An 18,357-nucleotide genomic window follows, 5' to 3' on the forward strand; every position below is an offset into this window, starting at 1 on the left:
ATGGAGCAGCATATCTTTTCTTGTGCATGACCATTTGGATATGCCACCCACTTATATGTATTAGATATGGATACAAAGAGGGTCTATTGGGAGGCCATTAAAGCTTTATTTTTATTCTTTTTAGTCCAAATTGAAACCCCTTATATAAGTTATCATGGCATGGCACGCACAATTCATATTTTATCGCATAATACTTTATTATTTTAGATGTGGCATTTACATAGCTATGCACTGTTTCACAGGTCTTGTTTAATACTTGCTTCCTGTTATTTAAAGTGGCACTATACCCCCTCTTGAAGTGCAATGAATAGGACTTGTGCTGAACATACTTTTTGCTATGTTTTTATCGCAAAGTTAAACAAGGGGATTGAAATTAAACTGGGCATACATTGAAAGATCTGCTCATTTAGTGAGGGCGCCAAACAAACGGATCTTTCCCTGATATGCCCGCCTTGAGGTGGCAGTATCGGACTGATCCATAAGTTTAGCCCTAGGATCACAATGATGAATATACAGGTCATCAGAATGAGGAACGAGCCAATGCGGTCATCACTCCAACAAGATTTTGAAACCAGTGTGATCGATATCTGGCCGATTTTCAGTCAGACATGTATCAGGTAGGACCGTCTGAGTGCCTCTTACATGGGCAGATAAGCTGCCAACTCAGACTAAAGGAGTCAAAACAGCAGGAAAAATCTTCCCATGTATGTCCACCTTTATGCCTGGGTGCAGGCATACGCAGTGGAATTAGGCACAAAACTGCTCAGGTATTCACTTTTACACCAAATTCCACTTAGTGTGCCTGCACCTGGACCCATGCAGTGGCTCCATGCGTAGGCACAACCAAAAGCTTTTTTTTGAATGTAGGGGTGGATTGCATTTATTATCAGGCCAAGAATCAGCCCTGTGTTGTACTGGCCTTGCTCTATATTTGGGCCTTGCAAGGTGAATAATTTGATTACAAATGCACAGAGAGCCAATGTCCCACAGAGAGCCCTTGATAGATCTCTGCTACCTTGGGAGACTAATCTCCCTGAAAACCCTTTCCACTGACTTACGCATTGCATCAGCGTTCTGAAGTCTCACGAAGTTGCCTGCAGGAGGAAACTTTGCGCAACATTTGAAAACCTAAGCAATGCATCAGCCTTTTCACCAGTGTCTGCATGCATGTAGCAGGACTGTATTTATGGGGGGCGGTGGGAGGTGGCACGTAGACTAGGGTCTTGGTAAATGGCCCCATAATGTGCTTTTCAAATGTTACTTAGCTCCCTGTGCCTGCTCCTTCTAATTCCTTCTTCACTATGTGCACAAAAAATGTTGTGCACACGCTTTAAACTTGCGCATTTTTTTTTTTTAAACCATATGGTCAGAATAACAAAAAATTAATTGTGTGCGCTACAGTTTGTGCACAGAATACACTCTATAGTTCTGCCCCTGTAATTAACTGGATATTTATGGGATACTGGAAACATTTTGCAATGTATGCTGTGCCAGCCCAAGGATTTGATTTCTTGGAAAAGGCTCCTGGTCTGTGGGGTGCTGCTGTAACCCTAAAATGTTAATTTTCTGTCTGGGAATATGGTGCACCATTACTTGGAATTACTGTAAAACCCTGCTTAAATACTATTTGCGATTTTGCATGGTGATGCTATAATGCAGTAAGGGACAACACTTAACCAACACTTGCAGTCTAAGATAGGTATTGCGGATGTAAGCATCCTTATGCATAGATTTATTGCATATTTGATCCTGGAGAATACTTTGTACCTAGGGTTTTTTTTAATTATTTTTTTATTTTAACTGACAAGTTAAGTGTTACTTATGTTCATTCTCTGTATTTATGTATCACAAGGTGGGAAGGTGCAGTGGTTAATCCCTTCAATATCAGGTCTCCACGTGAGATGTATATATATTTTTTTTTTTAAATAATTCATTTCAGTTATTGATGCATACCACCTAACACCTCTTTCACTAATTCATCACAGTTGTGCAAAAGGTTTTCCTTTGACATTAAACACGGGAAGATTATGTTCACTAATGTTCTTTTCCGCATCACATATAACAATGTTTATAGGTGTAGTTCCTTTTAAATGAAGAATTTTTTTTTGTAAGTTTAATATCTTAGTTCTAAAAAAAAAAATAGAATAAGATATTAAAGCTTAAAATCACCGGCCTGTCATGGGATGAGAAACTCTTTAATGTAAATTGAGCAAGTGTCTGCAGTTCAAAAAGAAGATGAACGGCTGCTGAGTTTTGGCTTTCTTGCATTTACCTTTACAGCCTGAAACAAAAGCTTTACCAAATCCATTTTACCCATTGCTATCATTGCTTTAGAGAGTTCCACAATTTCTGAAGTGTTGTTTCGATATATAACCTGCAGCTCTTGATGAATGCTATCTGATGCGTATTTCCTCTCAGCCTCTTTTGTCCATTTCTCCACCTCCTGCGCCAGACACTCCTCATTTATTTTATTTTGGTTGTACAAGTTAAGGAGTGTTTCTATTAAGCACCTGTAACTCTCTGTACCCAGTGAGCCTCTGTTGTCCAGTTGTATTGCCCTTTTAAAACACTCCATTGCATTAAGGTCTTCACTTTTAACTCTAAGGCACTTTCCCTTGAGTAGCTGGATTTCCGGAAGGGTGTCTCCAAGTTCAAACTCTGTGGCTTTTGCAACGCATACCAAAGCATTATTAAGGGCATCTTCATCAACCTGAAATGTTTCCTTCACAGCATCCACTCCCATATAGTAAAATACCTTAAAGAGAACACAAGAACTTTTTTTTATCTATTATGTTCACAATGTAAGGCAGTTATCCATGTGAATAATCTATTCTGAATTACTTACCTGAGCCATATCTAGGAATGTTTTCAGACAAGGATAGATGTCTATGATGTTATCTAAGTCAGATTTGGCACTGGTCAGGTGCTTTCTGTCTGGCAAGCCTCCTGACCCAATCTTGGAACGTTCAAAGTCGCGTATATACATGTTTAAATAAATCTAAACGGAAAGTGGCACATGAGATGAATATAATGCCTAAAAACTTTAAGAAATACTATTATCAATCATAATCTTTACATTTGTTCCTGAAGGAATTTGTAATGTTGAATAAAGCAGAAACATTCTGGCAAAAGGTAAAGGTTTGCACGTGGGAGTATACTGTATATACTGTTAATCGCATGGTTCTGTCTTCAGTAAAAAGACTGCTATCCTAAATCATAACTGGATCTATGCTGCAATATTGATTATTTTGCTTTATCGCGTCAGCAGTAGTATTAGTACAAATTTTGCCAACTTTAAATCCCTTAAGTCAGGCCACGCTCCCATGCTGTCAATAAAGTGGGACATTAGGTCAGTTACAGGAAAAGGTAAGTAGATAAATAGTATGGGTGGCCAAACAGTGTGGTTGGATAACTGTTGGTGCATGGTCTTTGTAAAAAGTCTGCAACCTTTTGCAATGGCTAAGCAACTTTTGGTTTTCCCGGTGTTACGCAATTTTAATTCCCTGAATTCACTTTTTAGCAATGCTGCTGAGGGGTGCTGGACCTATTTGTGTGTAATGCCCTATTTTGCAATAACGTTTCCTCTGTACCTGAGCACGTGTAAGGTAAGCTTGCCAGTTCAGCTTTGGGTCCTGAAGTAGATCAAGTGCCATATTACATGTCCCAATGGCCAATTCTTGCTTCCCCAGAAAATGGCAAATTTTGGCAAGGCGGTTGAGAATGAGAGGATCGTCTTTTGCAAATTCTAAAGCCTGTTTGTAGTAGAGAAGCTTGTATGTTAGCATGCTAAATTTGTATGCTGGACAGATGTCTAGGCCTCATCCTAATTAGAGCATTCTGTCACTCTACAAGTCATATAAATTAGCAGCACAAAATTGTACAGTAACATAATTTTCTTGCAGTTTATTTGCATCCCAATCCTTACTATAGTAATGAATCTGAGCTCATATTGTTAACCATGCCGTTCTAGAGAGGAATGGTCCATGAGTTGGACTTACTGAAAATCAGATGACCTGTAGTCTGAGTTGCAGGATCAATGCAAAAATCAGAGACCCCTTTGGAAAAAAGAGCTGCTCTTTTTGCATTAAATGTACATTGGATATAAAACGTCTACACACCCCCGGTAAAATGTCAGGTTTCTGTGCTGTACAAAAATGAGACAAAGATAAATCATTTCAGAACTTTTTCCACTTTTAATGTGACCTATAAGCTGTACCACTCAATTGAAAAACAAACTGAAATCTTTTAGGTGGAGGGAAGAAAACCAAAAAAACTAAAATAATGTGGTTGCATGTGTGCACACCCTCTTCTAACTGGGGATGTAGCTGTGTTCAGAATTAAGCAATCACATTCAGTCATCATGTTAAATAGGAGTCAGCATACACCTGCCATCATTTAAAGTGCCTCTGATTAACCCCAAATAAAGTTCAGCTGCTCTAGTTGGTCTTTCCTGACATTTTTTTGGCCAGGGAGGCTACCAAGAGGCCTACAGCAACATTTAGGCTGATGCCACACGTGGCGTTTTTATGCTGCGTATTTTCCCAGCCTAAAAACTCCGCACAAGCCACACAGCCCCTGACTATGGCGTTTTTCAGCCTAGTACTGGTGACGTAGAAAATCCCGTTTCCATGGTGCTAATAGTGCAAAATAGTAAAAAACGCTGCATATTTCAGCTAGGTCTGGCAGCTGCCTTTGGGTATACATAGGAATAGCTTGCTTTGCAAATACTGGCGTATTTCGGCCAACGCTTGAAAAATCCGTGCTAAGGCGTTTTCTAGCGTATTTCCGCATTGTGTGGTTTGCTTCGAGTCTTTTCAAGTTATTTCTATGGATGATGATATCAGGTGTTTTTCAGCCGCTGAGAGAATTAGAAAATACGCAGCATAAAAACGCCACGTGTGGCCTCAGCCTAAAGGAGCTGCAGGAATATCTGTCAAGTACTGGTTGTGTGGTACATGGTACATATGTCTGGGCTATGGCAAGACGAAAGTCTTTTCTTACGAAGAAAAACATCCAAGCCAGGCTACATTTTGCAAAAACACATCTGAAGTCTCCCAAAAGCATGAGGGAAAAGGTCTTATGGTCTGATGAAACCAAGGTTGAACTTTTTGGCCATAATTCCAAAAAATGTTTGGCGCAAAAACAATACTGCACATCACCAAAAGAACACCATACCCACAGTGAAGCATGGTGGTGGCAGCATCATGGGCCTGTTTTTCTTCAGCTGGAACTGGGGCCTTAGTTAAGATAGAACAGTTCCAAATACCAGTCAATATTGGCACAATATGCCTTTGGCACTTAGTAAAGATTCACATTTTTCAAAACAACCGGAGTGCTGCTGTTTTCTTCATTCTTGGCACAAAACCTTCAGGCTTCTGCTAGAAAGCTGAACATGAGGAGGAACTTCATCTTTCAGCATGACAATGACCCAAAGCATACATCCAAATCAACAAAGGAATGGCTTCACCAGAATAAGATTAAAGTTTTGGAATGGCTCAGCCAGAGCCCAGACCTGAATCCGATTGAAAATCTGTGGGGTGATCTGAAGAGGGCTGTGCCCAGGAGATGCCCTCGCAATCTGACAGATTTGGAGTGTTTCTGTAAAAAAGAGTGGGCAAATCTTGCAAAGTCAAAATGTGCCATGCTGATAGACTCATACCCAAAAAGACTGAGTGCTGTAATGAAATCAAAAGGTGCTTCAACAAAATCTTAGTTTAAGGGTGTGCACACTTATTTTAGTTTTTTGGTTTTCTTCCCTCCACATAAAAGATTTCAGTTTGTTTTTCAATTGAGTGGTACAGTTTATAGGTCACATTAAAAGTGGAAAAAGTTCTGAAATGATTTATCTTTGTCTCATTTTTGTACAGCACAGGAACCTGACAATTTATCAGGGGTGTGTAGACTTTTTATACCCACAGTAAATACAGTCCCTTTTCTTAAAACCAACTGCATTTATTGGATGTGCCCCTAAGGTTTCAGTTGAACTGAATTAATTCATCAAAAACAGAATTTGTTTGCAAGTAATCTAACAGTAATACATAACAGCATTTAGGTAATATTACAGACCCCTTGAAAAAACAGTGTACTAACCCCCCCCCCCAATTATTTTAATTTTATAACAAGCATTCAGTGGCCAGACGTGATACTCAATAGAAGTTTGTGTAGAAGAAAACAAAATATTGATGCAATAAGATATTTGTATAGCCCCACAGTAATCACATAAATAGAATGGGGATTAAGTTGAAGGCGAACTAAAGTGTTATTTGTACATCAAAGTATACTGCAGAGGTCTCAACTACTCCATCCACACTTTCCAATAAAAAGGCAGATGGGAAACATGGGGTTGATGGCCACCATTCTTGGCTGAGTAGCTACTGGTCCCTGGCATCCTGGGATTGTGTGGATGGAGTGGTTGATAGGGGGGTTCTGCAGGGGCCCAAAGAGCTGGTGAATGCAAATTATGTCTGTTCTTCTTTAAGGATTTGTCAAATTTTATTTATCTTCTAAGACTATCAGTTTTTTTTCCAAATTTAAACTGGAAATACACCATTAGTTTTTTTTTGTTTTTGTTTTTAAATGGCTACCCTGAGTTAGTCTGCTCTTACTGGAGCAAGTTTCAAGCCAAAACAAAAGCTAATATCGCCTGGCACCTTTGTTGGAAAACTGGCAAATTTGTCAAATGAGGCCTACATCAGGCCATGGGGAAGGTTCTCTCCTGACAGCTCTGCGCAAGGCTCTTAAACGATCCAGTTGTTGACAAAACTATTACATGAGCTGCTGCAGACCATCCAAAAAAGTAAAGGTGGCTATACACTATAAGATATGCTTGTTTGGCGAGGTCACCTAGTAAGTGGATCTGTCTCCTGATATGCCCACCTAAGGTGGACAATATTGTGCTAATCCAATTATTTGGCTTTAGGGCTAAACAATCGCATTACAAACCATTGACTCCTCTTCTGTTCCATGTTTTTATACTTCTACTACATTGTAAGTAGCCTGCACTGTGCAGGATTTTAATATATTAAAACGTTTTTGCACTATATTTTGCCTTGTTCTCCATCCTATATATATTGTGCGACTGGATCCCTCTTCTATCAATGCCAGGTTGGGATGATTTTACATGCTACTTTATAAGTTTTTCTGGTGAGCAGATACAGAATCTTCATTAGCATATATATAGAGTTGGGGTCACTTTACCTAAACATTGGTGTTATGACTAAGCACTCACTTTGTTAATTATTTTTTTTGGATTCCCTTACTATATTGATCTGCACTATATTTCATTTTTTTATTTTTATGCGCTTCCACCAACACTACTGCACATACGCATTACAAACCTGCCTGATTAATCTGTCTGTAGGCCTGTCAGAGGGTCCGAAACATGGACAGAAACTGCCGAATAGGTCTGGAGGGCCCAAATTGGCAGTTTAAATCTGCCTGTGTATGGCCACCTTAAGGGCAGTTCAAAATTAACTTTACTTTAAAATTACTTTCCTAAATGCAATGGATCAGTTTTCCACCAATCAAATGACTCACGCCAATGTACTTGCCCTTTATAAACAATTGTATCTTACACAGGAGATGTGTACATTTTAGAGGGAGCTACCAAACTCTTCTAGTATGGAATATGTACGCACACACACAGGGGCGGGTCAAGCCGACCAGACGCCCTAGGCACCCCAGCCAGCCACCTCAGCTAATCCCACCCGGCACCCGTGTGCATGCGAAGGAACAGGTGCATGAACAATGTCCTGGAGGGGGCACACGTATCAAGCGGCAGTGGGAGGAATAGAGCGCGCTGCTAAGTAGTGGTAGGCAGATGAGGTAGCTGCCTAGTCCCCGCCCATCATTGGGCCCTAGGTAGTTTCCTCTTCTGCCTAACCCTAGTTTCAGCCCTGTACATGTGAACACACAGCGACAGTGTATAGACATGCACATAATAGGATACATACTCATTCTTTACAGAAAACCAGATCTTTCCCACAGACAGTAATATCCAGGAAAAGACCAACATATGCCTGGTATCCTATGGTTTATAGCAATATAGACAAGATACAAGAGACAAGTGAGTTGCCAGATCAAACAGATACAAACAAAAGCAAATCACAGCACAGCAATAACATGCAATTTAAAGAGTCTAGTTATGTTGTAAAATCCTATTTACAACATAATTTACAGGCAAATAAGATTGTACTGTATACTAAATAATCTTGCGTCAACTTTCCTTTCAGGGAGACACCCAAGAAACAGGTGTACTAAGTAGTATGTAAAAACAATGGAAAAGGTGCTAAAGATCATGTAGTAAAAGTAGGAATGATTCAGCAAGGTATACGATGTACCCAAGTTAAGTGTATGAGCCAATGATCATCCAGGCCACTCTAGATTTATGTACAAAGCATGTATCATTATTTCTCAAACACTAACATATTATGTAGCATTGTACAATAAATGGCTGTATACATAAAACATATAAGAAAGCATACAAAAATAGCCAATAACCATTAAAAGTGTGTGTATCTGCAGTACTTTTCATAAATTGTTGGGGTTTTGGTCAGTCCTTTGCTGAATAATTCACTGGGTGTGTGATATGGGTGCAGCACAACATTTGAGATATTTGGAGTACATCATACCTTTCCAAAACAACCCAGAGGGTCAGTTCCTGAATAGCCGCAGTCATGTATGCCCATTGGAGTAGTGGGAAAAGTGTTTTGTCTTTCCAGCATCACACCAAGATAACACCAGGCCAAAGCTATATAAACAAAGTAATGAAGAAGTCAATAAAATAAATACACAAAGAAAATCTGAAGATGGTGGAACTACAAATATTTCTATATAAAATATGTTCAGAGTCAGGTATGTCTTTACTTGTTATTTATTTGTGCCAGTGCTTTTTAAAAGGACATATAATAAATCTGCTTTATTCATGGCGTTTCTGCTCCTTCTGTGTCTAAATGCCTGTTTGAATGGAGCACACTGCATTGTTTTGTAAAGGGAAAGGAGGGGGGAGCTGGCCAGAAGGATGTCACAAGAGATGAGAGAGATCTGTAAAGTGGGCCTTGTACATCTATGTTAATGATATTTATTGAAAATCCACTTATATTATTAATATATTTGTGCTATATATGCTAATGAACATGTTAAGAAGGTATATTCTTGATGTAAAATATTACTATTCCTCTAAGAAGCTGTGCCTTAAAGGGACATTGACACATTCCTATGAAAATGTGTTAGTATTACTAACACTTTAACACAGTAAAAGGATCCTCTGCAGTTGTGTCCATCACTCTGGGCTTAAGGTGGCGTGATCCTTCCACAGGCTGGAGTACTGTTTTCACTTATAATTAGCCTATGAAAGCATTGCGCCACCTTCAGCCTGCTGTGAAAACAGCAAGCTCTTCTTCATGACGAACAGGTACCCTGGGCTTTGGGTTACTTTTCCTACACAGACTTTTGTGCCACAGCTCTTTAGTAATACTGACACATTCCTATGGATTTTCATAGGAATGCACCTGTATTCGTTTAATAAGAATCTGGTAGGGAGGTAAAGTTCTAGTTGGAGAATTTAGTGTTTCATTAGAAAAACCTCCTATTTGTAGAAAAGAAATATATTACCTTTATAATGAGCATTTGAGGATTTTACAACATCACGAAGCAACATCAGAGTTTTGTTATAAAATAATAGTCTTTTGTCCACATTAGAGCTGTTCATTAGTATTCCATCCTGTCTAAAATAAAGAAAGAAGCAATTAAATATCCTTTTTACGTCTCCAAATTAAAATTAACATCATATATAAATCAAACAACTCTTGCAGGTAAGAACATGGTACTTAGGGCCCCATAACACGCGTCATTAAGACACAAGGAATGGAGCTGCGACTGATGCAGGCCATGATGGGGAACATTTATTTAATGTCTGCCCTATTGAAGGCACAAAAGGCAGGACTGTCTTGCACCTACTGACCCTGCAATCTGCACCTCTGCATAAATGTGCCCTTAGTGCTCTTGCAATTCTGCCCAATGTTATAGTAAATGACCCAAAATGATTAGCATTTTTAGCCTGCTTTGTTAAGCCTTAGATCTCCTTTAAATACAGTTGCTATAAAGTATCCTATTTGACATATTTTACATTAATGAAATAAGAATTAATTTATGACTGAATTCAAAATAGCCAAAGCGGGTGAATATATTTTGGGAACTGAACATGAAGTACCCAAATTCTATAAAAACAAGTGAATGGCTTAACTGGAAAATTTACACAGCAGCACACAGAGGAAAAAGAATGCAGACAAGTAAGGTGACACATCCACACATGAACACTCAGGCTTCCCACTCAGCCTTCCCACTCAGCCATGCTGACTCTCCCTCCAGGGATACCAGCTTACCAGTCTCTGGAACTCTCTGGCTTTTCTCAGCTCTTATACACTTAATCATGACTCTCTCTGCTTCTTGCACTGTCAGACAGCACCCCCAGCCCCTATGGGAGTTTCTAACTCAAGCAGGTAGCCTTCCTGCCCTGTGCCCTGCTCTGAGATCATAGGTATGGGAGCACACCCTACAGGCAGCTCCTCTCTCAGCTGCCTCTTAATAACCTGACTGAGAGGGAATATTAATCCTATCTGCACTAGAAATCCCCTTGCAGTCCACATTTTGCACCTCAAATGCACAATTTGCCATATATTTTTAGGCAAGACTAATTTAATTGCCTATGAGGAGGTGAGCAGGACACTCCATGCTGGGATGGCAGTAGATGTCATCTACTTGGACTTTGCTAAAGCATTTAATACAGTACTGCACAGAAAGTAAAATAGAGGCATATTGGACTGAAACATAATATTTGTAATTGGATAGAGAACTGGCTGAAGGATAGAATACAAAGAGTGGTGTTAAATGGAACATATTCTAATTGGACCAGTGTTGTTAGTGGAGTACCGCAGGGGTCAGTCCTTGGTCCTTTGCTTTTTAACTTGTTTATTAATTACCTGGAGGTGGGCATAGAAATTATTGTTTCTATTTTTGCTGATTATTCTAAATTATGCAGGATGCTGCCGCTTTGCAGACCGATTTGGCAAAATTAGAGAACTGGGCAGCAAAATGGAAAATGAGGTTCAATGTTGAAAATTATGCACTTTGGTAGAAATAATATAAATGCGAGTTATACTGTAAATGGTAGTGTGTTGGGGGGATCCTTAATTCAGAATGATCTGGGGATTTTTGTAGATAACAAGTTGTCTGATTCCAGGCAGTGTCTTTCTGTGGCTACTAAATCAAATAAAGTGCTTTCTTGCATAAAAAAGGGCATTAACTCAAGGGATGAAAACATAATTTTGCCTCTTTATAGGTCCCTGGTAAGGCCTCACCATCAGTATGCAGTGCAGTTTTGGGCTCCAGTCCTTAAGAAGGATATTAATGAGCTGGAGAGAGTGCAGAGACGTGCAACTAAACTGGTAAAGGGGATGGAAGATTTAAGCTATGAGGTTAGACTGTCAAAGTTGGGGTTATTTTCTCTGGGAAAAAAAAGGCGCTTGTGAGAGTACATGATTACTCTGTACAAGTACATTAGAGGGAATTTAAGACAGATAAGGGGTATTCTTTTTCCCATAAAAACAATCAGCGCACCAGAGGCCACCCCTTTAGATTACAGCAATGAAACTTTCATTTGAAGCAGCATAGGTGGTTTTTCATGGTAAGGACAGTGAGGTTGGGAAAGTTGGGATGGCAGATTCTGTTAATGCCTTTAAGAAAGGCTTGGATGATTTCTTGACAAGCATTATATTCAATGCTACTGGGAGTGTAAAATCGACAATTAGTATTGATGTTGGTATAAATATATATATATATATATAGTTTATGTATGTGAGTGTGTATATATAGGTCAGTATAGGTTTGTGTGTGCTGGGGTTCACTTGGAGAGGTTGAACTTGATAGACTTTGGTCTTTTTTCAACCCAACTTAAATATGTAACTATGTAAGACAGCTGTGTTTCCTAAACACACAGTCACAACAGATATAAGGAAGATATTGTTTGGTGTATACAAACCTGAAAACCTACTGTAGGAAGGAATAAGTGCATTGTTCCACTCTCCCTAAAAGTTCCTTCTATTTCGCATAATTAGCACCTATTTATTTATCATACTAGGGAGGCAACTTGGCCTGGGTGGCACAGTCTGTGTAGAAATCACCACCACGAATAATGTTACATAATCTTCCACAGAACATATAAGTCTGTGATCCCCAACCAGTGGTTTGTGAGCAACATGTTGCTCACCAATCCTTTGGATGTTGCTCCCAGTGGCCTCAAAGTAGGTGCTCACATAGGGGCTACCAAATAGCCAATTATAGCTCTTATTTGCACCCCCAGGATTTTTTTCCAGGCTTGAGTTTCTATTAGAATGTGGCTCATGGGTATAAAAGGTTGGGGATCTCTGATATAAGCATATATATATATTTAAGCACTAAATATCTGGATATAAAAATCATTAAAGAATTTTGCCTTCTTCTTTACGCAATGCATTATTATTTATTTAGTGCCATCATTCCCTGTAGTGTTTACAGAGTAAAGGGATACAAATAGAAAACCAAACAGTTTACATATAGTTACATAGTTAAATTGGGTTGAAAAAAGACCAAAGTTCAGCAAGTTCAACCTTTTAAATATTTCACCAAAACTGATTCAAAGTTACAACTGGATATTGTTGGGAGATAATTTGGGAAATAATAGGGGGCGGGGCCTGCTCACAAGAGCTTATATTCTAAGAGGGAGAGAAATAGAGACATACAGTGGGGGTAACCAATGTGATTGATCTATTGGTTAGGATAGTAATGGTAAGTGAAAAGTAGAAAAATGCAAGGTAAACCTATATAAAATTGCCTTTACATTGATGTGACAATGACTGACATTGATGAATCAAATGTCACACAGCACATTTCAGAGTTACCAGGATACCAGTAACTAGTTATCAGGAGTGACAGCCAGGCTCCAACAGGTACTATGGCTGCTGATTAATAACAAGTGGAATGGAACATACCTCATGCACAGAGTTGCCATTGTGAAAAACCAACTTCGCTTTTCTTCCACAGGAATCTGAAATATGAAGAGTTATCAGTACTGCTGGCATAATCAAATGCTGACGTTGCAAGGCATCCAGCATGTAAAACATATGCAAATTGAATGTTCAGGTCAATGATACACATGGAGATTTGTAACCAGCATTAAAAATTGCTACCCCTGTCTACAAATGTGCCTGTAAATTCCTTTCCATAGACTAACATTAGGATTGCCACAGGGAAAACATATTACACATGGTGATTGACTCCCTTTGCAATTTTCTATGATCGCTGCAAGTAATATGTTTTAATTGCTGCAATGCCAATGTTATTCTATGGCAAGGCATTTTATGGGGAGATTTGCATCCAGCAGTAGTGTATTTTTTAATGCTGGCTACAAATCTCCCCATTTGTCATTGCTGTAAATCACTGTACAGACTGAGATACTTTTGCAGAGACTGAAATACATTGCACTGTGCTAATTATTTCTTTAGCTGACTGGCAAAATAAATGTATTTCCCCTCCTACTTTCCTGTCCCTTCTGCAGTGCTCAGGATCATATCTTCCCTAACTCCAGCCTTGCTGCCATTTTATAGAATGGAAAAGTCTACTTCAAGGTCAGGTGGCTTTGCTGTCACTTATCCAGATAAGCAGTATTCTAAGCTACACCATTTATCAACTTTTCTTCTAAAGAAAGTACTATACACCTTTGCCCCACTGTTTAAATGCTGACTCACTTTGCAAATATACCATAAATTTATGTTTAAATTATGTTTATATTTTTCTGTTTCTTTTTAACCTCCTCCTTCTCTCCAAAAGAACATTAAAGTGTAAACAAGTGTTTTTTCCATAGTGACAGGTGTATCTGCCTACTGTCAACACTGCTGAAGCACTCATTTTACAGTACATGTGGCAGCTGCCAATGCAAATATATAATAAAAAAAGAACTTCCAGTGTGCTGTGAAACTATGGGGGTCTGTCACATACAGTATAAGAAACTAGAGTTCATGTAGCACATGAAGATTGTACAGTATATGGTTCACTGCTGCATTTTTCAAACATAGTAGAAAAATGTACAATATAATTGCCACAACTGGGTCTATTATGTACAATATGTATATTGTAGTTATATATTATATTGTAGTGTCACCCACTGTGACCTACAGCACTTATATTTGCCTATTTGTGTCTGTTAGTTACCCCTCCCATATAGATTGTAAGCTCTACGGGGCAGGGACCTCCTTCCTCTTGTGTCCTCGACTCTTAACTTATTGCAGCTGTATTTATTGTTATACTTTGTATTTATCTATTATTATCTTATTAACCCCGTTTGTATTAATTTACTCTACTATACAGCGCTGCGTACATAAGTAGCGCTTTATAAATAAAGATATACATACATACATGTTTTGCATATACCACTCTAGGTCTACCATACAGTCCATGTGGTGCTGCAGAATTTATCATGCTCTATGAGCACAGTGTATAGAAACACGTTCCATTCTGCTTGAGTTATACAGAGAGAAATAAATTACAACTTCTGCTGGTATAGGGCAAAAATATACAATTTATGTGCCACAACTGTATTAACCATGTACACTTTGAATAGCCCTTACATTTTCCACTTAATAAGCCTCTGTACTCCTGCATCAGCCATATAAAATGTATGATGGTAAGTGCTTGTTGTTACTGCTAGGGCCTAAGGTAGAAACTGCTGTTGGCAGTTTCTAATAATATATAATAGTAATATATACAGGTGCAGTTTCTGAATGAATGCAATAAGGTGACTCACTTTGCTTTTTAAGCCTAATTAGAATGTCCTCTAAAGTGTGAGTGAGGTCACAACATAAGTGAGGACACTACAAAATTCTTCTATGGTAACTAGGCATAGGCAACAAACTTACCTCGTGTCTTCCATATGCCAGGGCTTTATCGTACAGGCCAATTCCACTGCTCAGTTTTTCCATGCTGTCCTCTTCATTTAGAAGTCCAACATCAAAGGCATGGGCATAACCCTGCTCTGCCAGGCACCGTGCAGCCCTTAGTCTGACCTCTTTACTCTCTCCCTCTTCCCCTTCTAGACCCATTAGATGAGACAATTTATCTGTACATTGTGAGGCTTTATCCTCCATATTCAGTCTGTCATACACGTATGCCAGGTTAGCCCAAGCATTTAAGTTGTTTGGATCATGATGACTAATTGACAGGAAAATGTCCCTTGCACTGTGAAACTCATCCAGATAAAAGAAAAAGACACCAAGTAAATTCTTGACAGCAAACTGCTGAAAACTGGAGTCAGCCTCCAGCTGGAACTGCAGGGAATCCCTTTTCAGTTTGATGTCTCTTCTCCTAAACTCCACTGGAGTGCATGACTCGAAATTTAAATTCATTTCCAAATGGAAATGCCCCGGTATGTATTCAAATTCATCTATAAGAGTTTCAATATCCACATCAGGTGTCTCATCCATAACTGGGAAAGAAAGTAAGTGTTTCTATTGTCTTTCGTGCTCTGAGTGACTTTGTACCTGTAATTCTGGTTTGAGTCACTTGGGAGGAGTTTAGGGAGGGAAAGGTGGCAGCAGAGAATGTTCTCCCCACCCAGCTATTGGAGTGTAAAAGTCTGCGTGTCACTTAATTTTGCTTATAATTTTATTGTTTTTGACTTTCATGCATACAGTATGTGCTGCAGATTTTATTCATGATGAAATATAGATATGTTCACATGAATAATTGTCAAAACTAGCAAAGCTGAGCCACTAATCTCACCTTTGCAACAATCATTGGTATTGGAAGTACAATATACAGTACATTTTTTCTTGTCTATGTTCCTACAGGGCTGACACCCCACCCCTGAAAGGCTGATTAAGTGTACACTCTTTCAGGTAATTTAAAAAAAATGGCAAATATATTATGTTTATTATGTACACAAGAAAGAATTATTTTACACTAAAAAAAAGATTGTGATATTGAGTGAACATTGTAGACTTATGTAAACATGTGTATGCAGTGTGTACAACAACATTATGTCTATATAAGGTCTATATATTTATAGACTACCCAGCACCACTTTAATGAACATGTACAAATAATTTCCCAACCACCACTTTGGTTCACAGGGTGTATTTATAAACAATGGGCAAATTTGCACCCTGGAAGTAACTTATGGCAACAAATCAAACATTTGCTTTCATTGTTCTACCTGCAGTTGGTTGAAAGAAAGAACCATTGATTGGGTGTTATTAGTTACTGCCCAGGTGCAGGGCCGGAACTAGGGGTAGGCAGAAGAGGCAGCTGCCTAGGGCGCAATGATTAGGGGGCGCCAGGCAGAAGCCTCTGCTGCCTACCACTAGTTCCCCTACTTTCCCATTGCCCCCGCCGCTAATGACAAGCGGCGGGGGCAATGACTCACGGCATTGCGCACCCCCCCCAACTGCGCATGCGCGCCAACGGAGGGGGCGGGCGAGGTGGCCGACCGGGTTGCCTAGGGTGCCCGGACAGCTTGGCCCGCCCCTGCCCAGGTGCAGATTATGCACCTGCATATGGATTCTACAACTTGAAGTCCGTCTGCTTTCCAGATAATCTGTGCGCCACACACTATGGAATGCTTATGACTTCATGTTCCAGTGTGTGTCAAAAAATATCATATTTGTCAGTTCTGATTGTTCTGAAGTGTTTATGCAACTTTTTTTTTTACTTAGCCCATCTGAATGAGGGTATAATTTCTCTTTAACTTAAAGAGCTCAATATTTTCATGCCCTCTGTGTGTTTTCTTTTTAATCGATGTCAATCCTTGCAAGGGCACAGGTACTGTACTGTACTGTATGCCGTGTGTATTTATTCCCTATTCTTCCTTTTTTTGTCCCATAGTAATAAAATACTTGAACCTTTACATTTTATGCCAGGGTGCGGCATCCTGTTGTATGGAAACTGAAAGGTGGGAAAGCCCTTTAAATAGCACAGAAGGCAAGAGTTGGGACCTTACTTTAATGCTGAAGGGATGGCTTGTTTGTAATATGTAAAGTATGCAGTATCAATGAGGTCAAGAAAAAACTCCTCTTATGCAATGACAGCCATGTTGGCATGGAAAGTGAATTTCCAAATAAACCAGTATGTTAGTTCTCATATACAGGTAATACATATAAGTGCAGATTGTATTGCCATAGCAGATAAAAATATTTGATGGCAAATAAAGAGACAATATGAATAACTTACCTTCAAACAGGGCCCAAAACCACTGTAGTGTTCATAAAAGCAAAACATGTTTTACCAGATATTCTTGCCCTAAAGCTACTGCCAAAAATCACAAAGAATACACTTCTCGGCAATAATGGATGGTATTCAAAAGATTCAAAAGATTAAATCCTCCCTCGCATGTCTTTCTAAATAAAATTCTAAAGGGACATCTTGCTGGAAATAATGCTTTAAACATATATACAGAATAGTGAAAAAAATAAACCTATACTCTTAATGAATGGGAAATTATGAGCTAAAATTTTATTCTCTGTGATATTTTTACTTTAAGGCACAGAGACTCAGGATAATTACTTTATATGACATTGTTTTATGTTACAAAGAATCTTATATTTTAATATGTTTAGTGTCACTTTTGCAGAAATAATAGCTTAAAGGTGTTTGAGGTAAGTAAGCTTACAATCATGTATTTCTATGCATCTTCCCCACTTTGCCAATATACCTTAGCACTGTGTTTTGTAAGATTTGTTCTATTTTTTAATACCCATTTAATAAAAATTATATTTTAGACTTCCCCCCTACTGAATGCTGGGGGTCCCTGTGGGCGCCAGACAAGATTTAGCCCAATTGGCTTAAGGCCAGCCTTGATAATGTACCATTATTTACTGTTTCTAGAGATATGATTCTGATTTATACCTAAATGTAATTATAATAAAAATAACATTATGCAATTTAATCCTTTTGTTGGCACAATAATTAGAATAATTCTACTTTCCAGACAATTTTTGAACATTTTATGACCTTACTTATGATCAAGCATTACTATGGGGGGACTTTTCGTTTACCTAGGAAAATTTAAGGAGAAGGAAAGGCTAATAAAGAGTTAATCTCAAGCTGCAGGCATAACTTCAGTTGTCTCAATAGTGCCCTTAAGTCTCCCCATATTACCTGACCCTAAATTGTGGACCCGCTACAACATTAAATACATATCGGATATAATGCCAAAGGGTACACTACTCACCTTCCAAGAATTGAAACAATCCTTTTCACGCTGAGACGCTAACTCATATAGAAGACCTTAAAAACCTCTTTCAGTATTCTATGTACAATTGATGAGGGCAA

At 38.9% G+C, this 18,357-nt stretch overlaps 1 protein-coding gene across 2 annotated transcripts; it reads right to left on the reverse strand.

The window, feature by feature from the left end:
• Positions 1 to 172: 172 nt before the first annotated feature.
• On the reverse strand, positions 173 to 15,563 carry ttc22 (tetratricopeptide repeat domain 22). Of its 2 annotated transcripts, XM_002931463.5 has the most exons (7): positions 14,949 to 15,563; positions 13,026 to 13,081; positions 9,613 to 9,725; positions 8,631 to 8,749; positions 3,591 to 3,752; positions 2,846 to 2,998; positions 173 to 2,755 (listed from the first exon to the last, which is right to left on the reverse strand). In XM_002931463.5, exons 1-7 carry the CDS (start codon positions 15,510 to 15,512, stop codon positions 2,225 to 2,227), a joined length of 1,698 nt encoding a protein of 565 aa, XP_002931509.2. In that variant the 5' UTR covers positions 15,513 to 15,563; the 3' UTR covers positions 173 to 2,224. The 2 variants fall into 2 exon arrangements, with proteins under 2 accessions (XP_002931509.2, XP_017949076.1); XM_018093587.2 differs by lacking the exon at positions 3,591 to 3,752.
• Positions 15,564 to 18,357: the final 2,794 nt, after the last annotated feature.

The sequence above is a fragment of the Xenopus tropicalis genome, chromosome 4 (assembly GCF_000004195.4).
Source record: "Xenopus tropicalis strain Nigerian chromosome 4, UCB_Xtro_10.0, whole genome shotgun sequence".
In the NCBI taxonomy this organism is placed as follows: Eukaryota; Metazoa; Chordata; class Amphibia; order Anura; family Pipidae; genus Xenopus; species Xenopus tropicalis.